Source organism: Peromyscus leucopus, chromosome 2 (genome assembly GCF_004664715.2).
Source record: "Peromyscus leucopus breed LL Stock chromosome 2, UCI_PerLeu_2.1, whole genome shotgun sequence".
Lineage (NCBI taxonomy): Eukaryota > Metazoa > Chordata > Mammalia > Rodentia > Cricetidae > Peromyscus > Peromyscus leucopus.
Window position 1 is genome coordinate 147,384,769 of NC_051064.1, and position 23,499 is coordinate 147,408,267.

At 50.8% G+C, this 23,499-nt stretch overlaps 1 protein-coding gene across 4 annotated transcripts in view; it reads left to right on the plus strand.

The window, feature by feature from the left end:
- Ctnnbip1 (catenin beta interacting protein 1) overlaps positions 1–23,499 on the plus strand; it is a 48,778-nt gene that overhangs the window by 24,105 nt on the left and 1,174 nt on the right. For all 4 annotated transcript variants that reach the window (XM_028893620.2, XM_028893618.2, XM_037203192.1 and 1 more), the window contains 2 exons: positions 5,630–5,750; positions 6,344–6,434. In XM_028893620.2, coding sequence (XP_028749453.1) covers positions 5,655–5,750; positions 6,344–6,434 — 187 coding nt within the window. In that variant the 5' untranslated portion in view covers positions 5,630–5,654. The remainder of the gene's footprint in view (positions 1–5,629; positions 5,751–6,343; positions 6,435–23,499) is intronic.

Consider the following 23,499-nt stretch of genomic DNA (forward strand, 5'->3'; position numbering starts at 1 on the left):
TGTGTGTGTGTGTGTGTGTGTCTGTCTGTCTGTCTGTCTGTCTGTCTCTCTCTCTCTGTCTGTCTGTCTGTCTGTCTGTCTGTGTTGCTGCTGTGTTTTGGAAACAGGGTTTTCTGTAGTCTAGACTGGCCTCAAACTCACTGTGTAGTTGAGGATGACCTTGGATGTCCTGATCCCTCAGCTTCTGCCTCCCAAGTGATGGGATTATAGGCATGTGCCGTTCGTTATACCTAGCTCCTTAAACAAAAACAAAAACAAAAAAAATTGTTTCTATGCTTTAAAAATTTTTGATGCAGGGGGGCTGGAGAGATGGCTCAGAGGTTAAGAGCACTGACTGTTTTTCCAGAGGTCCTGAGTTCAATTCCCAGCAACCACATGGTGGCTCACAACCATCTGTAATGAGATCTGGTGCCCTCTTCTGGCTTGCAGGGATACATGCAAGCAGAACACTATAAACATAATAAATAAACAACATAAAAAAAAATTTTTTTTGACCCAGGCATGGTGGCACAGGCCTTTAATCCCAACACTTGGGAAGCAGAGGCAGGTGGATTTCTGAGTTCCAGGACAGCCAGGGCTATGTAGAGAGACCCTATGTCAAAACAACAAAACAACGAATATTTTTGATATAGGTTCTCATTTATAGCCGAGGCTGACTTGAAACTCACTGTATAGCCCAAAGTAGCTCCAAGCTAGAGGGAGTCTTCCTTGTCTCAGCCTCCTAAGTGATGGGATTACAGATATGAGTCTGCATGCCCAGCTCTCATGGTGTGTGTTTGTTTTGGAGTTTTGACAGTATGCTGCTGTGTAGCATGAATCTTAAAGAGTCTTATTAACAAAAACAAACCCAGAGCCAGCTATTGAGGTGAACACTGGAAGATCAGATTAACAGAACAAGCCACAGCTACCTCACCTTGCTAATTCCTCAGCTGATCCTGTTTCCTCAAACGGTTTCCTCTGAGTCCTCATCTGAAAGGATCTCAGCTGAACTGCTGCTCAAAAGCCTAAAAGCTTAACTAGCTCTAGTTCCTGGTTTTCACACCTTATATACCTTTCTGCTTTCTGCCATTACTTCTTGGGATTAAAGCCATGAATCACCATGCCTGGCTGTTTCCAGTGTGGCTTTGAACTTCCAGAGATTCATCCAGAAGACTAGGATTAAAGGTGTGAGTGCCACCATTTTCTGGCCTCTATGTCTGACTAGTGGCTGTTCTGTTCTCTGACCCCAAATAAGTTTATTAGGGTGCACAATATTTTGGGGAACACAGTATCACCACACCGCTGTCTGTCTGTGGCTGGCCTGGGACTCAGTGTGTAGACTGAGCTGTTTCAAGCTTGTGGCATCCTCCTTCCTTTGCTTCCCAAGGGCTGAGATTACAGCCACCACACCTGGCTTTCCTAGTATGTTTTAACGTGGACAAAATGGAAGGCAAATAGTAGTGACCCTTGTGACCCTGAAGGACCCATCCTGTGGTCTGGCACAGCTTGAGTTTATTTGACAGTTTTCTAAGGAGATGTGAGACCTCTATAGTTATAAACTGATACTTTTCTTATAAACATGAGTGTGCAAACAGCATTAGCTTCAGGTTTATAAATAAAAATGAGCACAAGGGGCTATACTTGTACTCAGGGCCACTCAGGCAGGTGGAAGAGAGGCCAGCTAGCTTGTCAGACTTCTTATCAGCACTGATAGAGACCCACATGGGCAGTACTAGCCTCCCAGCCTCCAACCACTACTGGTCACATTCTTGGCTTCTGCACTGCCTCCTAATTCTGAAGTGCCATCAGTTGGTCCATGGAGGTCTGCAGAGGTTGGGTGGGAATGTGACATCGATGTCTCTGATGTCCCCCACACTTCAGTCCCTCCCTGTGGGTCTTGCACAGTGACTGGGAACCACTGCATCGTCCCCTGCTCACCAGCCATGCTTCCTGCAGTGGAGGGACAGGCTGAGAGCCACCAGCTGTCCGGCGTGCAGTGTCTGCCTGTGTGTCGTGACCCTTGATACTGTACTGAGTCGTCAGATGGGATTTTCTAGCATGGCACCACTTAGACACAACATGTGGTTTGTCACCACAAGATACAAAACCGCAGACCTCTCCCCTCCCCTTCATTTGCATAATCAACAGCTGCCTGTTGTATCTTTCCATTTTCCCTTTTCTGGTTCATCTGACTCCCAAGAAATTGTCTTAGTAGAAGGGAAGCGCTGCCCTGTGTTAGGGACGGGGTGTGTGTGGGAACAGTTGAAGCCATCACTGAGATGCATTGGTACTGTTGATTCTTCGGTATGAGCTTGGATGAATAATTAGTATCTAAATTAACTGCAGTTTGAGCTGATGTAATTTAAGCACGTTTTAATGGAAACCAGTTCTTGATCCCTATAGGAGAAAATAGGAATCCTCCAGTGACATTAATGTAGTACTTGACAGAATTGTGATGAAAATTTAATAACATACTCGCTTGGCTAGGCAACAAATCTAAGCACACTGTAACATGCTTGCGGCACACCAGCAGCCATTTGTCTGAGATGATTATGGCTTATTCTCTTCAATTATTATTTTTTTCACATTGACACCCTTCCTGCGATTTAGGACAGAATGACATCAGTTAGGACGCTTTCTAGAGCATTTGGTCTGGAATGTTCAGGGCAGGGACCTGTGCTCCACTTTCTCTCCCAGCTCCCAGCCCTGGGCGTTCCTTCCCGGCAGACAGCAAGGCAGGGTCAGCAAAGCAGAGGTTCGACATCACCAGTGGGTGGAGGCACTCGCTACCGAATCTTCGAAGCAGAGTTCAGTCCCTAGGAGAGGGCTGACTCCCGAAAGTGGTCCTCTCTGCCCTTCACATGTGCACCATGGTGAAGACTAGAATTTTTAGAAATGCTAAGTCCCATTCTTCTGGAGTTTAGAAAACAGCTTGTGCCAGGCAAAGTGTGTTACAGTAAGAATGACTTGGCTCCAGAGACCCGGTTGAGCCCTGCAGACCCCAAGACCTCACAGCAGGTCTGCAGCAGTGAAGACAGGAGGGTGCACCAGTCAACGGGGGTGGGATGGGGGGTGGAGCTGGGGGACAGAGTTCTGTAATGTAGACCCGGTGGGAAGTGACTGCACCGTGACATTCCTCCAGCCGGCAACGACCCGGCAGCCCTAACCAGACACCTGCCCGTCCTGTAGGAACAGCCCTCTAAGGGTCCTGGGACATGGCAGCACTAACCAGACCCCTGCCTGTCCTATAGGAACAGCCCTCTAAGGGTCCTGGGACATGGCAGCACTAACCAGACCCGTCCTGTAGGAGCAGCTCTCTGAGTGAATAGATAGGAGTTCCTGGGACCCACTGTGATTGGAGTGTGGTTTGTGAGAGCTTCCCAGGGGACTGACAGAAGGAATTCCCTTGGAAACTTTTGTGTATGGCGGCACCTAGTGGCTGGTGTGTTGCATATGTCATGCATCTTTCATAGGGGATGGCCTACTAAAATCTAGCCCTTGAGCACATGACAGAATTGGAAGATTTTGCTCGTGGGAACTCTGACTCCCAGTTTGAAGGCTCCATGGAAACTTCCGATGTTTTTGGTGGTCACAGTAGCTCAGGAGGAAGAGTCCTTTGGGAAAGTAAAATTTGCGGGACTCAGGCTTCCTACTTAAGTTTCTTAATACAATGACATTAGTTTTGAATTGGTATGAGTACAGTAGAGAGGGGGAATCTCAGACACTGAAGACTGCTCCCCTGTTGCATTCAGCCAGGTGGGCAGTACTTATTAAGAGCCTGCTAGGCACCAGGCTCCAGGAGGACAGGACAACCCGAGCAGACACAGCAGGAGAAGGAAGAGACAATTAACAGACGTCCCAAGACACTCAGAAAGCTAGGACAGTGAGACAGGGCTGTGTGACAAGAGGTGGAAGCACAGGACTGGCCCCCTGGAAAGGTACCTTGAGGCCAAGATGAAGCCGGTTCTGGACTCGGGATGGATACCAGTGCAGAGGCTGACAAGCAGAGGAGCGGGAAGAGCTGGGTTGTGGAGAGAGTGGGGTTGATCACACTTGGCCTCGGAGGCAACCGGCCGGGACTAGGAAATGTATTTTCAGATATGACTAGCAGGGGTGTGGGGATGTCATCTCCCCTGACCTATATAGATTGTTCTAGCCTCTCTAGGGGGAAGCACATGGAAGATGTGAGTGGGCTATGAGGCCAAGGCCATAGAAGTCCAGATGGAAGCACCAGGCAGGAGATGGAGGCCACAGCATCCATACTCAAGGTCCAGGCAGGGATCACCATGAAGCCACGTGCAGTCCGTCCCCAGACCATCAGTGCTAGAGGGAGACCAGGGCAAATGAAGGAGAGCTCCCCCAGAACCTTGCTTTCCTGCTGGGCCTTGCAGGAAGTGAGGGCCATCCACAGGCTGGTGTGTGCCCTGGAGACTATGCTCGAGGCCACTGTGCCTTTTCCCAGCCCCTGGGTGTTACTTTGGCCCTTTTCTGAGCCCAGGGTTAGTTGAAGGGGGCAAACCATAGAAGAAAGGAGTCTGGGTTCTAGGGCTCCAAGGGTGGATAAGAAGACTCTAGAAGGAGTCCTGTGCTGTGTCAAGTATGCAGACATGATGTCAGCCCAAGCTGGCCAGGTTTTTAACCTGTTGTGTGGGCTTTCGGGGCGAGGGCCCCAATAGGCTTTTGAGCAGCTGACGAGTAGATACTCAGGAGCTGTTGCCCAGGCTCTGGCCCATTCCCGGGTACGCCCTTGGCATGCAGTATTGCCTTGTCCAGCATTTCCCTGTCTAGGACTCATGGGCCACTGGGAGTAGATAGTGTAAGGAGTGTCCGTAGCCTGCCAGCCGGGTTCCCTCATTCTCCGAGTGCAGCTCCTTGGTAGCAGGGCTGCTGAGGCTCCACCCCACCAGCTGCCGCGTTATTTCTGACTTGTCCAGGAGTTCAAGTGTGTAACCCAAACCCCTAGATCCTGCCTCCTCTCCCCCGGCTCCTTCTGCAGGAGGAGGCGCCCGCCGGGCTTCTCTTTCTGGGACTGGCTGTAGCTCAGGCCAGAGACACCTGGACACAGCCGCTGGCCTTCACAGCTACCTTCAGGAGCTACCCTCTAACAGGTGGGGTGCGTTTGTGAGGGTGGTAGCCAGGGCCTCTGCCCCGTAACCCTGGGCCAGCCATCCCTATAGAGGGACTCCCTGGTGCCTTGCCCAGTAGCTGGCCTCTTGAGTTCAGTAGGGGCTTTTGCACAAGGTGATGTCACTGCCTTGGGGGCCGTCACTGATCTCAGTTTCCTGAGCCAAGGCCCCAACGAGCCACCTCTGATCCGTCCCTCTTACTTCTTCTTATGCATGTTGCCTGCACTGCAAACCTGGAACTCTCGGGGCTTCGCGCCTCATCTCTCCTGTGGCTCATCACAGACACCTTGGCTGCCCCCTGCAGCCTCTGCTCTGGAATAAGAGCTCCTCAGCCATGCTGCCTGGGCCCGGGTGAAGACGTATCGAGGACCCACTACTTCTTCTGTGACCTCTGTGCTGTCGGGAATGAGGTCCCTACTGGGGAGGCCTGTTTGAGAAAGGGGCACATCACTACAGGGGTCGGTATTAGGGTGTGTCTCCTCCTGGCATTCTCTCCATAACACTCGATTCCCCTCTCCTTGCAGGAGTCCCCAGAGCTGGGCCAGGGGGATGAACCGTGAGGGAGCACCCGGTAAGAGTCCGGAGGAGATGTACATTCAACAGAAGGTCCGCGTGCTGCTCATGCTGAGGAAGATGGGGTCAAATGTGAGTGCCCGAAGTGTCAAGCCGCTGGGTACCTCCTGCCCTGAAGGGGGACAGAGCAGCTGCAGCCCCCTCCTGGGTCTCCAAGAACCGGGGAGAAGACTGTTGGGCCAGTTGGGCCAGTTCAGGCTCCCCGAGCCCAGAGCCCAGCGTGTCCAGTTGGGGAGCACTGCTGAGATAGTCTTTCCACTCCGTGGTTGGTTTTGAGCAGGGCCTCCTTTCCTTTCTGACCCTCACTGACCTCAGAGAGTCTTCTCTCCTGGGAGCAAGTGAGGGTCAGCTTGGCAGGGTGGCCACTGAGGAGGGCAGTAGACAAGCAAGTGCAGGGACATCTTTTGAAAGGAAATGGGGGCATTTGGAATGGCTGACTGGCTGCTGGTGCCTGGCCAGGGCCCGACTTTCATACCTGCTCTACGCCAGAACAGACAGTGGTCTAGATTCAAAGTGAGTGGTAAGGCATGTGAGCTCAGGGACCCGGTGGTCGGGGTGGAAACAGGCTCTGCTTGCTGGGAAGCTACAAAGGCTGTGCAGGACTAGAGGGCAGGGGGCAAGAGGGGAGGCGCATGCTCCCCTCACCACAGCACTTTCGTCTGCAGCTGACCGCCAACGAGGAAGAATTCCTGCGCACCTACGCGGGGGTAGTCAGCAGCCAGCTCAGTCAGCTGCCACAGCACTCCATCGACCAGGGTGAGTCAAGGGCCAGGCGCCAGCCCAGCCCTCCCCAGCACTCTAGGCAGTGTTCTCCACGAAGCTGAATGGGTGATCTGGGGGGTTAGGGAAGAAAAAAGAGGCTATTGTTCCCTCTCATCCACAGGCAGCCTCCCGTCTGGTCCATCCCCTTCTGCAGGTAGGAGTCAAGGATCCAACAAGGCGGGTGGTAGATCCCTTCCCAGGCCTGGAGGAAGGAGGAGATAGTCATGTCTGGAGGCCTGTGTAACCTCAGAGGGTCCAATTATTGCATTCCTTAACCTTCAGCCTGACCCTGTCCACTCAGCTCCTAGTTCAGGGGCAGCGAGGCCGCTCAGTGTGTTCTGATAGCATTGTCCGGGGGGAACATTCTGTGCAGTGGCGGTGGTTCTGGCACTAGCAGGAAGGGGCAGCTCAAGGGGCCTGATGTCTCCATGTGCCCAAGGGAGTTCTGAGGACCCTTGTGGTCAAAAGTCTCGTGTGTGTTTACTGGACAACAGGGGCTGTGCCCAGGAACCGGTACACATCACTGGAGAGTTGACAGCCATTACTTGTGTTAGTTCCGGTTAGCAGGCAGGGGTTTGGAAGCGGGAACTCATTGCCCTTGACCACACAGAGGTGCCCAGGAGTCAGACCTGCTCCTCACTGACAAGGCTGCTGGGCAGCTCGGCCCGACACTGAAGCACGGCGTTCTGAACAGCATCTCCTCCCGCTCCTTCTCAGTTGTTCTTCTCATGCTTTGTTGGGACTTTTGGCTAGAAGATGCTTTAGTGGCCCATGGCAAGTCCAGGCAGGGGCAGCCACCACAGCAGAGTGTGTTTGCTGTGTTGAGGGTGTTTGCTGTGTTGAGGCTGCTGCCGGGGGGGAGCCGATCCAGCACATTGGACTGCCACCCTGGTTATCCTGCATGTTGTGGGCTCGGCCCTGATTCAGGGCCGCTTCACAGCACTGGTGCTGGATGTGGCCCAGCCAGCTCGGCAGAAATCTTCCAGGGAACCTCTGCTAACTCAGAGCAGTTTGGGACCGTGAATGCACAGCCTGCCCAGGCGTGCCTGCTCAAGTGTGCTGTGTGCTGACAAGCACCGAGGCCGAGTGTGCAGACAGTCTGTCCTACATTTTCACTGTCTCTTGCATGAGTCCTTTCCTTCACCATGGCTGTCTGGATTTCCCTCTCCTAGCTCCGAAGTCATGTTTACCAGAAAACTTCAGACAGTTCTGAGTTCCCAGAACATACTTTCCTCCCATATGCTCCTGAGTCACTGAGTCTCTGAGTCTCTGTACAAATGTCCCTAGTGGCATGCCCTTAATAAGAAAAGTAAAGAAGCTGTGGGACTGTGTCAGAATAGGCAACACCTACCACATGTCCGCTGCCTCATACATTCAATCACGTATGTATATAGAAAAGCCAATGGGATACATACTGGGCTGTTAATAGGAAAAATGGTTTATGTGGTATTGTGGATCAGTCTTGGGGCTTCTTGCATGTTAAACTGTGCTCTACCACTGGCCTGCACCCCTTGATAGAATATAGTGACTGGATGTAGGTTTTCATAATGGACTTTCACTTTCCAAGTTAGCAAGTTATGTAAAATGTTTTTTGTATGTTGCCCATGCTTTTATAATAAAAAGTGAAAAATACATTTTGTGGAAGCAGGGACCAAACCTAGGGACTTGCACATGCTAGGCACTCTACTATTGAGTTAGAGCCACTTGCCCTTAAGAAGTTAAATATTGGCCCAGAGAGATGGCCCAGCAGAACAGGTACGGCTTTTGCAGAGGACCTGAGTTCAGCTCCCAGCACCCATATCAGATAACTCAGAACCACCTGTAACTCCAGGGTAATCCGATGCCTCTGCTCTCCATAGGCACCTGCACTCATATACACAGACCCACACATACACATAATTAAAAAGGTAATAAGACAAATATATTTTTAAAGTTACATTATTTAGCGTGACATGTTGATGCACAGTTTAATCCTAGCAAGAGTTCAAGGCCAGCCTGGGATCTATGAGACTCTATTTTAATAAACCGTATATATTTCATACACACACACATACACACACACACACACGCGCGCGCGCGTGAAAACTCATATTGCTGAAGCAACAATTGAGGGTACAGCATAGTTCGCTAAGTTGTTGAAGAAGGGTCACAGTTAAGGTTGAGGATGTAGCTCAGTGGTAGAGTGCTTGCCTAACTTCCATGGAACCTTAGGTTCAGCCCCCAACACCACATAAATGGGTGGTAGCACACCCCTGTGATCCAGCTCTTGGGAGGCAAAGCAGAAGGATCAGTTAAAGTCATTCTTGACTACATAGTGAGTTTGAGGTTGGCCTGGGCTCTCTGAAAAAAAAGAGGTGATCACAGTGTTGCCCTGGCTCCACAACTGCCGACTCGGCCAGAAGCAGCTGTGGGCAGGTGGGTGTGGCCATCCATAGACACTCTGGAATCTGGGGCCTCCTGGGTGTGGCATCTATAGATACTTGCCTTTCCTGAATTGGGGAAGAATCGTTCAGACAAAGGACGTAGAGGATCTGTACTGCTGATGCCTCTGTGGACTGCCCCTTACCTCTGGAAGTCATACCACCTGGACCAAATGCTTCTTCAGGAGGCTCTTGGGATCTCAAGGACTATGAATTGGGGTCAGAAGGCACCCAAACGTGGAAGATCTCCTCAAGCCTTCTTTTGCTTTCTTTGTCACAAATAAACCACATACAAACACCTATTAAGAGACCCCAATCTAAGCCAGGCGGTGGTGGCGCACGCCTTTAATCCCAGCACTCGGGAGGCAGAGCCAGGCGGATCTCTGTGAGTTCGAGGCCAGCCTGGGCTACCAAGTGAGTCCCAGGAAAGGCGCAAAGCTACACAGAGAAACCCTGTCTCGAAAAAACAAAAAAACAAAAAAACAAAAAACAAAAAAACAAACAAACAAAAAAGAGACCCCAATCTAGTATATAGTCTAGGTCAGGAGCTTGTATTTCCGTCTATCCTGGGAGGCTGAGTGGGTCTCTAGTAAAATTCTAACCTACCCCCTTTTCCATTGGCAGAGCTGGCCTCAGTTCATGCACCAAGGTGTCCTGCCCTCTGCCTAGGTGGCCGAAGCCTGGACATGGGGCTGGGGGGTGAGCGATCTGCCACCTTCTGTCCACTAGGTGGCTCTGTCTCTTAGCAGATGGCAGGGCTCCACCCTAGGGTTCCCAAAGCTTGAGAAGACTTCCAGCAACTTCCTTTGGACTGTCCCTCTAGACAGAGGTCCTGAAGCAGACCCACCCAAAGGACAGCACTCAGCCTCTGTTCCCAGCCCCCTGGCAACCCAGCTGCCATCTAGCTACACTCTTGCCCACTGGGGTGAGAGTTGGAGGCTGGTACCTGAGTGGTTCTCTACCCACAATCTAGCTGTGCTTATAGAGAATGGGCAGTTGCTGGAAAGATCCTGGGGCAGAAAACTGCACCTAAGCACTGGCCACATGGTCTCAGCAGGGGTCTGGTGGCCTCCGATACTGAACAGCAGCAGCCCTCCCAGTTCTCAGCCTGGCTGACCTCTACTAAGTAAAGATCACTGTAACTTCCTCCTTCCTCTCCTTCGTCCTCAGTGCTCCCCTCCCTCCTCTTGTCCTCTCCAGTGTATTGGTGCCTCTAGATTCAGTCTTCCCCCTACCCCTTCCCTCTCTACCCTATTTCACATGACTTCCATAGGCCTCAGGTCAATACCTTCCAAATATACCCTTAGCCCAGACCCCTCTCCAAATCCCCAGAGCTTCATCTTACTGTCTTGACACAGCCCCTGCCCTACATGCTCAGCAGGTCCAACTGGGTCCCTCCTTTCCAGACCGGCTTCTCCACCTGGGTTCTCACCAGGTAGGGGGCAGGACACAGCCTTGACTCATTTCCACACTGTGGTTGTTCCTAGGGGCTTTGATCCTCCTGCCTTAATGCTCCCCAGATTGTCCTCGGCCTCTCCTTCTTGTTTGAATTCTTCTCTTAGGTTTTTTTTGTTGTTGTTTTGTTTTGTTTTTTAAGATTAATTTATTTTTATTTTCTGTGTGTATACGTGGATGGATGGATGTACACCATATGCCTGCAGTACCCACAGAGACCAGAAGAGGGCATAGGATACCCTGGAACTAGAGTTACAGATGATTGTGAGCCACCATGCTTGTGTGCTGGGAATTAAATGCAGCAGGAGCAGCCAGTGCTCTTAACCTCTGAGCCATCTCTCCAGTCCCAGTTGTCTCACGCTTTTTGTGTGTTCGAGACAGGGTCTTATCTTGAACTTGTTTTGTAGCTGAGAATGATCTTAAACTTTTTTTTTTTTTTTTTTTGGTTTTTCGAGACAGGGTTTCTCTGTGTAGCTTTGCGCCTTTCCTGGAACTTGCTTTGTAGTCCAGGCTAGGCTCAGACTCACAGAGATCTGTCTGTCTCTGCCTGCCTAGTGCTGGGATTAAAGGCATGCGCCACTGCTGCCTGGCTCCTGACTGGCATCTTGACTGATTTTAGTCTTCTGGTTCACTCTCCACTCCCATAGCCAGAGTGACTTTTGAAGGTTCAGAAGAAACAGTACTAAAGGAGTTACAGTCTTTGAGTGGCTCCCTGCTACCCTTACACAGTACCCTGACCCACACCTTAGTAGTCAGTGACTGACTTGCATCCTAGACTGCTGTGTTCTCCTCTCTGCCTCTGCATGGCAGGCTCAGGAACTCAGCCCTCAACCCCTGCCTCCTGCAGCTTGGGCTCGGCCCTCTGCTCACCCGGTGCTGAGTTCCTGCAGCTTGGGACGGAGGCTTCCTCCTGGGTGTGCGTCTGGTGTGGCTGTGGACCCCACCAGGCTCTTGGTCAGTAAGGTTCGAGCACAGTGATTGAGCAGGTTCTGGGGCTAGGAGTGAGAGTGGCAGTGGATTCTGTGAGTGCTGTCTCCTGGTCCCCAGGGATGGCCAAGCGACTTGACAGCCAGGCAGGACTCTGCTTTTAACCAAAGGCAATCAATGCTTCACTCGGAAGTTGGTCCTTCTGAAAAGGGCCAGCTGCAGACATGGTAGGGGGTGGGAGATGTGGGGGTTGGAGCTGCAGCTTCTTGAAGCAGGCCACAGAATGCTGAGCATCCCCTTCTCCTCGGTGTCATCCCAGAGAGTGTGCATCGATTGTCTCTCCTGGCTCTGAAGTGATGCATGGTCACTGTAGAAGTGAGAGAGGAGAAGCTGATGAGCTTAAAAAACTGGGTTCTACTGTAGCTGTGGACTCTGTTTCCTTTTCTTCGTGTTCTTCTTAGCCTCCTCATAGCCTCTCACAAGCTAAGCGGTTACTTCTAACAGAGTTGACTTCACAGATGAATACTTAGATATTAATCAAAGCATACACACACACACACACACACACACACACACACACACACACGCATGCATATATGTGTAAGACGTGTTTTTACTTCAGGCAGTCTCATGAGCTCTTCAGCAGTTTTCAAGAAGACATTTTGGTCACTGCATGATATGCAGCATCTGTCTATCGTAAGTTATTGACCAGTCTCTCCTGTCGGATCTCATTTCCGCTATTAATCATCATAATGGCAAGCATTCACTAGGCTCCTTCTCTGTGCCAAGTTCCTTGCAAAGGAATACACAAGGGTTCTCCCACAGAGTGTTCCCAGAGCCCTGTGACATGGCTCTTTGGCTGAGAGAGTGGCTCAAGACCTTAGAGTCAGCCAGTGTGGGTTCCAGATGTGACAGATGTGGACCAGCAGCATTTATACATCCTTATTGTTTCTGTTAAGGCCGATTTAGGGATGGCTGACAGGCCACAGAGGGCTTTGTTGTCATTCACCTGCTGGCGCCCCCCCCCCCCCCTCTGACTCCCCTCCCTTCCTCCCTTCCTTGCTTTCTGTGCTGGCCTTGAACCAAGGCCCTCACTCACGCCAGGCAAGCGCTCTGCTACTAAGCTGTGCTCCCAGCTCTTTTTTAAAAGTAGGACAGCAGCCTGTTACCTGAGGACCAGGTTACATGGTGTCACCTGGGGGATGTAGGAGCTTGGGGGCTCTTTCTGCCGCCTTGCTGCTCTGGCCCCTGCACCTGCAGCTGACTTTGAGTGTGCCACACACACAGTACAGGGCATCTAGTGAGCACCAGGTGTTGCAGGCCTCTGGCTTGCAAATGCCACACTGTAGCCAAATTGCCTACATAGCATAGTTGTGGTTTTAACATTTTTTATATTTTAATTTTTTTTTGTGTGTGTGTGCTCGCACATGCATGCACATGTCATGGAGTGTGTGTAAAGGTCAGAGGACAACTTGTGGAAGCTGGTTCTCTCTACCATGTATGTCCCAGGGATGGGATACCAGTTGTCAGGCTTGGCTGCATGTGACTACCCACTGAGCCATCTTGCTGGCTCCTAAGTTTTGTTTTGTTTAAGGTTTATTTATTTTTGGTTATGTGTATATGTGTGCTGTGTGGAAGGTGTGTGTACATATGAGTGAGGTGCCTGCAGAATCTTGAAGGGGATGTTAAAATTCCCGGAGCTGGAGTCACAGGTAGTTAGTTGTGAGTCACCCAGCATTGGTGCTGGAACTGAACTTGGCCTTAACCACGTGGGTGTTCTTAACTGCTGAGCCCTCTCTCCAGCCCTCAACCAGAGTTATGATTCTTTTTTCATTATTATTTTATGTGTGCGAGTGTTAAGCCAACATGTGGGTGCTGGGACTTGAACCCAGGTCCTATAGAAGAGCAGTCCATTCTCTTAACCACTGAGCCCTCTCTCTCGCCCCCTAGAGATGTTTTTTATATGGCTGGTTTTGGTTTTTGAATATAGCCCATGTTGGCCTTGAACTTATGGTCTGCCTCAGCCTCTCGAGCACTGGGATTACCACTGAGTGCCACCATACCTGGCAGAATTGTTACTCTTGTGCTGTGCCTTGGGTGGGCCCTGTCCAGTGTCCCAGGGTGGACATGGCTCATTTTGACAAGGAACTTTCTTGTTTTTTCTCTGCCTAGGGAATTCCAGGGGACATGCCTGTTCTGCCTTTGAGAGCTACTGGTTGTCACATTGGCTCGCTGGGCCTGTCAGAGCTTCTGTCTGGCTCCACCTTCTGCAAGGGATTTCCAGGAAAGGGCTGTGGGCTTTTTCAGGCCTGCTGTCTCTCCCCTGCAGAAACAGGCACCTGGTTCAGGGTGCTACCGGAGAGCCTAAAATAGTTCCCTTGGGGGGGTGGGATTTAGCTCAGTGGTAGAGTGCTTGCCTAGCAAGCGCAAGGTCCTGGGTTCGGTCCTCAGCTCTGAATTAAAAAAAAATAAAAAGTTCCCTTGGTCTCATGGTTAAGCTGAGAAGTTACTACAATAGCTGTGTTGTGGGAAGTGAGCGGGAACTGGGCACTTTGGGAGTGACCCAGTTCTGCAGTTACTCCCCCTTGACCCTTAAAGTGCCCCTGAGGCCGAGGGTGCCTCATGAGCTGCTTCTCCATTCCTCCACCCAGTGTGTTCGTTCTCTGGAATCCTCCCCAGCACCATTCAGCCTGTTCTCTCTCTTCCCGTGCCCTCCCGCCGTCCTCCCAGGGTCAGCTGGTCCTCCCAGGGTCAGCTGGTACCCGGCTCTGGCCCCCGGAGCCCCATGCCAGTCTTTGCTTTCTGAATCTGTTGTCACACAGTATCAGGAGTCTGTGGAGAGAGGGCCTGTGCCTGTTCTCGCCACACATTCAGACCCAGAGTAGCTGTTTGTTTTAGTCCTGCATAAACTAAAGCCTCATGGAGGCTGAGCAGCTCCGAGTGGCTCCTCCCTGTGGGCAGCAGCTTCTCTGTACCGCCCCTGCTGACCCTCCACTGTGGTTTCTGGATCTCCTCTCCTCAGGCCCTTTGAGGCTCCTTTGAGGCTCCTTCAAGGCGCCTTCTAGAGGCCCCAGGTGAAAACAGTCAGTGCTGAAATTAGAGTCAGCCCAGGGAGAGTTCATCTGGGACAGGAAGCTCAGCCTCTTAACTTTAATCAACACTTCTGTGAGAATTACCTGTAACCCAGTAACAGAGTTGAGCCAGAAGTCACGTGCATGGTACAGCCCTCCACAGGGATACGGTTGGTAACTCATGTACTGAGAAAGGAAAGGAACCCAAAAGAAGAGTGAAGAATGTGCTGAGATGCAGGCAGGCTTAGCATCCCAGCTCTGGCTTCCGAAGGACCACTTTTACCCAGCATGTGGTTCTGTTTCTTAAAGCCCACAACAAATGCTTGAAAGACATTAAAGCCCCTGGCATGACTCGGATTTCCTAACACCGAGCTAAGAGGTGGGTCCCTGTCCTGGGAGGGGAGCTTCTGTCCAGCCACTCTGTCTAGCAGTTGGACAGTTCCAGTCACATTAGCATCTCATTACTATAAGCTCAGCACGGTGTCCGATGACAGCCTTGTTCTCCATGAAGGACAGACAATAGGGTACGTGTACAGATTTCCATGTGGGACTGACTGGGAGTGGAGCCCACTCAGGAAGCTAGAACATAGGCTGCAGGCCTTTCCTCAGCCCCAGTGATTCACAGTACCCACCAGAAGAGCCTGGTAATCTGCATTTTAGACAAAGCAGGGCATGGTGTGGTGTACCTGTAGTCCTAGCACTCGGCAGCTGATGCCAGCCTGTGCTACATAGAGGACCCTGTGCCCTTCCCCAGATTCAGTGAATCATAGTGACTACCAGATGTACTAGGGTGCCGCATTTTAAACAGCTAGTATACATGATGGAGCTGGTCTATTGTCTAGCTGCTATGGAGGCTGAGGGTCACCTGAGCTCAGGAGTTCCAGGATAGCCTGGGGTGAGGTATCAACCAACTGTCGTGGTGAGGAGGTGGACGGAACTAAAGAAGGGAACAGCTCCAAGGTGGTCCTGACGCCCAGAGTCTACGTTGAGATGTGCAAGGTCTTTAGTGAGACCCTGGCCACCCCTGAGCCCTGGGAGACAGGACTATGTCACCTCCCACATTCTGTCCTTTAGTTTCATTCTGTTGCTGTGTAGACACTCTGACCAAAAGCATCTTAGGAGAGGATTCATTTCACCTTACAGATCAGTCCACTGTCGAGGGATACCGAGCAGGAACTCAAGACCCGCTCACTGTTGCACACAGCATCACTTCTAACCCAGGAACTCACTCACAGCCAAGGAGGCACAGCAGAAACCATGCTTGCTGACTCACAAGTTGGCTTATACTCAGCTAGCTTTCTTCTACAGCTCAGGGCTACCTGCCTAGGGAATGATGCCTCCCACAGTGGGCTGGCCTTTCCTAGATCAGTTAACAATAAAATACAGGGCCAGGCAGTGGTGGTGCACACCTTTAATCCCATCACTTGGGAAGTAGTTCAAGGCCAGCCTGGTCTACAGAGTGAGATCCAGAACAGGCACCAGAACTACAAAGAGAAATCCTGTCTCAAAAAAAGCCAAAACAAAACAAAACAAAACAAAAAAAAAAAAAAAAAACAAAAAAACCAACAAAAACAGTCTCCCAGAGGCATGCCCACAGGCCAGTCTGATCTGGGCAGTCCTTCTATTGAGACTCCCTTCTAAGGTGACTGTAGGCTATGTCAAGTTGACAGGTGAAGCCAACTAGGACACCTTCTGGGACATAAACAAATTCTCTGGTCTGGATGAGCTTATATTGGGGGAGAGATTGGAAAAATTTGAATGAGGGCAGTGAACATCTCGCCTGGGAAAGGAAACTGTAACGGTCGTGTGTGTGTGTGTGTGTGTGTGTGTGTGTGTGTGTGTGTGTGTGTACATGCACACGTTTTGCAAGTTCAGTGGGGTGGGAGGGGAGGGATGGGTGCAGGGGCCTCAGGGAATGCAGCTGGAATTTGACACCACAGTTGTCCCTAAAAATTACTCCTAGTGTGTTAGAGGTGGCGTAGGTGCCGCTCACCATATTTTGCAGACAGATGAACTGAGGCTGAGTGTGCTGGAACTTCCGGGATGCCCAGGTAGTCAGAGTTAGGGTCAGGTCCAGGGCCAAGATGCCAAGTCTGCAGCAGCAGAGTCCTGGGAGAGCCTGTGGTTGTCTCCTGTACCCTCCTTGGCCTGTTCTCCGAGTCCACCTATGACATCTCTGGCTGTTGGAACCCAGTCGGCACCACACATCCTAGTCTGCTCCTGCTGCTAAGCCCTTGGTGAATCAGAACCCACTGTTCCCATAGCAACCCAAATGTGGTGCTGCTACCTTGGGTAAAAAGCATCCCCTGGGAGCTTTGGGGTATCAAAGCGGAGGTGTATAGAACACCTGGCTCGTAGCCTTGGGATGCTAAAAACAGCACATGCTGCCCAGTGGGTGTTGGTGTGTGTGTGGGAGAAAGCCCAGTGCGGAGGGAGCACCAGCCTTATCCCCTCAGAAGTTCTTCCCTTCGCTGGCCCTTTGGGACCTATTTTTTTCCAGACAGCGATTCCCCAGAGCTGGTAACTGAGGCAGAACTGGGTGCTTGCTGACATTAAAGATAATGAGCTCACGGCATGGAGAGGTGCTGTCCCCAAGCCAGGTAGTCAGGGAAGGGCTAGAGCATGGAATCACACTGTATGCCTGGGGTGCTTGCTCCATCATGAGCTGGCGCCTTGTGTGCTGAAGATGTCTCACTGAGCTTGGCGCTCCCAAGGCTCAGCAGGGGTGCTCCCTAGGGATTTAGAGGCACTAAGAATCAAAGTGCCCTATGTTGGTGATGACTCACAGAGGGGATTTCCTCTATCAGCCTTGGGAATTTGGGAGTCTCTACAACCTTAGGGTTGCAATTTCTTAACTTTTCAGACTGCTGATATAAAAAAATTGATTTTATTTTATGTGTATGAATGTTTTGCCTGCATCTATATCTGTGCACCATAAGGATGCCTGGTGTCCACAGAGGTCAGAAGAGGGCATTGGGTTCCCTGGAACTAGAGTTACAAACAGTTGTGAGCCACCAAGTGCTGGGAACCAAACCTGGGTCCTTTGTAAGAGCAACAACTATTAACCATTGAGCCATCTCTCAGCCCCAACAGGCTGCTAATCATGTGCGTGTGCCTGCTCAAGTGCGTGTGGACATGCTCCCCCAGCCCCCCACCCCGCATGTGGAGGTCAGAGGAGAACGTCCAGGGTTGCTCTTGCCCCTCTTTGCTTGGGCAGGGTTCTCTAGTTGGCTCTGCTGGACTTCACACTCCAGGCAAGCTGGCCACAGCTTCTGGGCAGTTTTCCTGGCTCTGCCTCCCGTCTCACCTAGGCATGCTGGGATTACAGATGCACACATTCTGTGCCTTTACAAGGCTCTAGGGATTCAATTTAAGTTGGCATATTGTCAGCCTTCCTCCTTTTTTTTTCCCCAGAGTCTCTGAGTTTACCAATTAGCAAGACTAGCTGGTCAGTGAGCCCCAAGGATCTTAATGCCTCTGTATAAACTAGCTTGAAGGTTTCAGACACACTTTGCCAGCCCCGTTTTCACATGGGTGCTGAGGATCTGAACACATGTCCTCCTGCTGCTTGCCCAGCAAGCATGTTGCCAATTGGCCCGTCTCCCCAGTCCCGGTCTCTAATCTCCTACTTTGGCTAGGTAGGTATAAGGTTCCATAGGAGTACCTGACCCCAGAATGTCTGAAGCTGGAATAGTCCTGGGACACCATGCCAGTAAAGGGGTGCTATAGTTTCAGTGACCCTAAGGACGGCAGAGCCAAGGCCCCTGTGCCCAGGGCTCACGCTATCATGGAAGCTGGGCTTTGAGGAGCTCAAAATTAGGTCATATGGTATCCAGCTGTGGCTGGTGTTGCTCGTATGAGTCCCCCTTTTCCCAATGCCATCCACATAGGGCTGTGCCCATCCTCGTCTGTGGGTCTTTGGGGCTTGCAAGAGACTTACAAGTTCAAGGTCAGTCTGGGCTACGTATCGAGAACTTAAGTTACAACAGAAAATAGCAAGAGTGATTCTCATCCACCTTCAGGAGCCCTTCACACACCATGTCGTCCCCGCTGTGTTCTGGTTTGGGTGTGAGTGCTGGCTTGAGACAGAGCCTTGCTTTTAACACTGCTGGTGTGAATTCATCCCCAGCTCACAAACAGACCAGTGAGCCCATTGTCTGGCCCCCACCCCCGGCCAGGGCCAGCTTCCCTGTTTCTATGCTTCTGCGTGTTTGACATTTTTTTCTCCCCAGTCACTTGACTAGCTCTAGTAAAGGGCCAGAGCTGGCATTGGACGTGGGATGGAAGGACCAGTGGTGCCTGCCCCACCCTGTTCAGAGAGCTGAGCCTCAGCCCTGCTTTCTAGATGCACGAGCCACAGTAGTGGAGGCAGAGGCAGGGAGGACAGTTGAACTTGAGTTCCATGTTGAATTCCCCTAAGGCATCTCGGGCTTCGTTGGTGGTACTTTTTAATCCTGGGTCTTGGTTCCATTCTCATAGTAACACAGACAGATTGGTCCAGGCTTTGTCTGAGGTGTGGCATTCCTCAGTGCTGTGACTAGAGATAGATAGTTGTTTCCCTTCTAGGAGAAATAACAAGGTGCTCTGTGTAGTTAAAGTGCTCCAGACCCTGGGCCTCCAGTTCACCCAGCTGCTTCTTGTCTTTGAACGAGGGGCTTTCCCAGGTGCTCTTAATATAACTGAGAACGAGGCTAGTCCCTGGTCACGCAGCGCGTGCACCATGGAGAACAGATCAGATTAATGGGGTTGGGGACATAATCCAGTTGAAGACTGCTTGCCCAGCACTCCTGAAGTCTTGGCTTGATCCCAGTACCTCACGAAACTGGGTGTGAGATGCACACCTGTAATCTCAGCACTTGGGAACTAGTAGGAGGTCAGAAGGTGAGGGTAGCCTGGGCTTCATGAGACCATGTTTCATCAGCCCCCACTGTCGTGGAGCTGAGAACGCTGAAGATGACCACAGCTGCCTGAGCAGCGAGGCTGGGCACTGTTTCAGAATGGCCAAAGGGTATGCGGTTGTTCAGGGCGAGCTGATTCCTCTGCTGCTTATCGCTGTTAGTGTCTGTCCCTCCTCCTGCCTGTCCATGTGTCCAGGAGCAGCTCCTCCTGGGAACTTGAACTTGTGTTTCCAGAATGGTGCAGAGCTGCTCTAAGGAGCTCGCTGGCCAGGCCTGGAACCCCAGCACTCAGGAGGCAGACGGAGGGATATGAGTGTGAGTTTGAGGCCAGCCTGGGCTAGCTACATAGTTCAACCCTGTCTGTCTCCTAGAAGCCTGAGTTAAACTGGAGATGTGACTCAGTGGAAGTCTACCCCTCCTTCTTGTGCCCTAGATTCATTTAATCCATCACTGAAAAGGGCAGGGTGAGTGGGTAATGGACTTCAGCTTGTTGTTTTTTGTCTCTCTGTGGAGCCCTGGCTGTCCTGGAACTCTCTGTAGACCAGGCTGGCCTCGAACTGACAGGAATCTGCTTGCCTCTGACTCCAAGTGCTGGAATTAAAGGCGTGCATCACCACTACCAGATGACTTCAACTTTTTTTTTTTCTTTGAGTGGTTAGAGTGTAAGGCCTGCGTTCTTTCTCCAAGCCACACACACAAGGTCAAAGGAGAGATAGGCCCTCTGAGGTTGTCCTCTGATCTCCATATGTACTGTAGCATACACACATTCTCACCCACACAGTAATGAGTAAATGTAATAAAAATTGTTCCTAAGTGTTGTAGTATTGTTGATGAATGATACTATCAATAAAATTATTTTCTTAATTTCATTTTCAGATTGTTCATTGCTAGTGTATGCAAATAGAATTGCATATTGGTCTTATGCCCTACAACTTTATCATATTTACTAGTTGATAGCCTTTTAGTAAGTAGAATTTGCAGAGCATTTTCTACTTATAAGATTATGACATCCACAAATAGAAATAGTTTCCTTCCTTTTTTCTAATGTATATGCTATTTAGTTATTTATTCTTGCCTAATTGCCAGGAATGAACTTCAGAACAATCTAGAGAAGCCAGGTGTGGTGGCACATGTCTGAAATGTTAGCACTGGGGAGGCTGAGGCAAGAGGCCTGTCAGTCAAAGGCAAGTCCGGGCTACATGAGACCCTGTCTCAAATCAAAGCAAAGCAAAAATCAATTTGAGGAAGAGTGTGGAGAACAGACAGACTTTTTCGTTCCCGTCTTGCTGGGGTGAGTTTTAGCCATGCAGTATGGTGACAGTTTTGGTTATTGTAGGCGCCCTTTATCAGGCTGGAAACCCCCATGTTTCCTGTTCAGTGCACCTTCTGTCATGAAGGGATGCTGGATTCTGTTAGATTCATTTTGTGTGTAAGGTGATGGTGTGGGGTTTGTACTTTATTCTGTTGGTAGACCATATTACATCAAATGATTTTCCGATGTTAAACCAGCCTTGTATTCCTAGAATAATTTGGTCTGGATATATGATCCCTTTTGATACGTTGTTCTACGCATTTTGCTAGCATTTGTTAGCCTTTTTGTGTGGTGTGTGTGTGTGTGTGTGTGTGTATGTGTGTGTGTGTGTGTGAGAGAGAGATGCATTGTCTGGTTTCAGTACTCCTGTCGTTTAATTTGTTAGAGAAGACTCAGGGGTGTCTGAGGAGCTCCCCCTGCCTGGGCTTACGTGCATCTGGTGGGAAGCAATGCACGGAAGTGCTGAGCACAAGTTCGGACAGAAGGACCAATGAGAAAGGTGGAGCCTTACAAAAGAAATAGACCGCTGACCTGGGGGTAGAGGATGGGCATTACAGGACAGCGAAGAGGGTCTGTGAGGGAGCTGCGTGCCCCTTCTGGCTCAGGAACTGAGTTGTAGGGCTCAAGCCATGATGACAATCTGAGCAGCTCTCCCATCCTTTTTGTTTGCTGGTCCAAATTCCTGAGAAGAGAGGGAACACCAGCATCCTTGGGCTCTAACTGAATGAGTACCTGGCCCACTAATGATATGGACAGGTCAAAGGATGCTCTGGAGGAACTTCAGCCTGCCCTCTCTTTGGCTTCAAAGGAAGGAAGGTCCCAGTGGTCATCAAGTCTGTTAGAAACAGGAGAAAGTGTGGGATGGGCAGAGCCTCTGTGGACTTCTGCAGCCCCAGCAACAGAGCAGAGGCTCTGAAATGAGGCCTGTGGATTCCATTCAGGGAGTATGTGGCCAGCTGGCAGTGTGGGAGTTAAAACTCTCACATACTTATCAGAGTGACTGGTGACCTTGAGAAGGTCATTGTCCTAGTTAGGGTTTCTGTTGTCGTCACTGAAACACCATAACCTAACAACTTGGGGAGGAAAGGGTTCATTTCACTCACAGTTCCATGTTCATCATCACAGGCAGTGAGCGCAGGAACAAGGCAGGAACCTGGAGGCAGGAGCTGGTGCAGAAGCCATAGAGGAAAGCTGCTTACTGGCTTGCTCCTCATGGCTTGCTCAGTCTGTTTTCTTGTAGAACCCAGGATCACCAGCCTAGGGATGGACCCACCCATCAGTGGCTGCACCTTCCCCCATCAGTCACTTTAAGAAAATGCCCTACACCCATATCTTACGGAGGTTATTTTCTCAGTTGAGGTCCCCTCCTTTCAGATGACTTCAGCTTGTATCAGGTTGACATAAACTAGCCAGCACAGTTCCTGTCTTCATAGTACAGGGCATGTACCCACTGAGCAGCCTGTAGAGCTCAGTGATGGGATTTGAGCTGCTCCAAGGAGCCGGTGGCCCATTCCCTCTGCATAGTCACCATTCCCTCCTGGGGACCCAGTGCGATTTTTGCGCCTGCACCTCACTGCAGAGGCCCAGGGTCCCTTGAAAGCCTATGAGGCAGATGAGAAAGAGTGGGCTGTCACCATTCACTGCCACAGAAGCATCTTCTGCCAACACTGGCAATCTTGTTCATGCCCAGCAAGCTGGAGGCAGCCCTTGGAGAAACGAGTGTCTGTTAGGTGCCCAGCTCGGCTGCCATGTGGAGTATGATGTAATCCCGGAGTCTGTGGTTGCTAGGACAATCCTGCCTGCAGCGATATTGCGTGGTCCCAGGACTGGAGCAAGAACAGAATGTTGCCGAGCAAACAGAAAGGATTCATAGGGCTTCTCAAGCAAAGGTGTCTCTTCCCAAGAAGCCAGATATCTATGCTCCTTTCTGGAGGCTTGTCTCCCTTTCAAGAATGCTGATAAGTACAGAATCCCAGAGGCAGAAACAGGGTGGGTAGATGACAGATTAAGTTGCCTTAGCACCACGGTGCTGACGTGAAGGCAGGACTTCCAGATGTCATGTATCACATGTGCCACCCTTCTGCAGCGCCACCTGAGGTGCCTCCTGGTTCCTCCAAGCAGCAGGGTGTGCCGGAAGCACTCCCTTGTGTGGATAAGGATAGCTAACACTGTGTTGACCCTAGTCCAAGTGCCAGAGGCTCTATTGCACCGCACCCCCACCCAACCCAATCCTTGGAGGCCTTTCCTGCCCCTACTGTTCCCATCTGCCTCTTCCAGGGAGATTGCCTCCAATATTGCAGAAGGGAAGTACACCAGAAAGGCCACAGGCAGCCTGACTGTTACTGTTCAGGGCAAAATGCTGGACCAGCAGTTAGAAAAGGCAGACAGGTAGTGTGGGATGCAAGGACAGAGAGGCACCGCCAGCTCGCTCCTTCCCTCCTCCCCTTGCCTCTTCTGGCCAAGTGTCAGAGCCTGTCTTAGGGAAAACAAGACAAAGGAAGTGGTGCACATGGCTTTAATCCCAGCACTCAGGAGGCAGAGGCTGGTGGATCTCTGTGAGTTTGAGGCCAGCCTGGTCTACAAAGTGAGTTCTAGGACAGCCAGGGGTGTTGCACAGAAGAACTTTGTCTCAAAAAAGAATGTGTGTGTGTGTGTGTGTGTGTGTGTGTGTGTGTGTGTGTGTGTGTGTATGTGTGTATTTTATTTGATGTATATGAGCATTTTGCCCATGGAGGTCAGAAGAGAGTGTCAGATCCCCTGGAACTGGAGTTACAGATGGTTGTGAGCCAGCATGTGGGTGCTGGGAACTGAACCTGGGTCCTCTGCAAGAGCAACAAGTGCTCTTAACCAATGAGCCATCTCTCCAGCTCTAAGATCTAAACTTGAAAAGTAGAGGTTCCCAAGAAAATCTTGCCTCCCACCTAATGTGGTGCCCTTGGAACAAGGAACGTGAGCAGAGCAGAGCCCTGCTCTAGG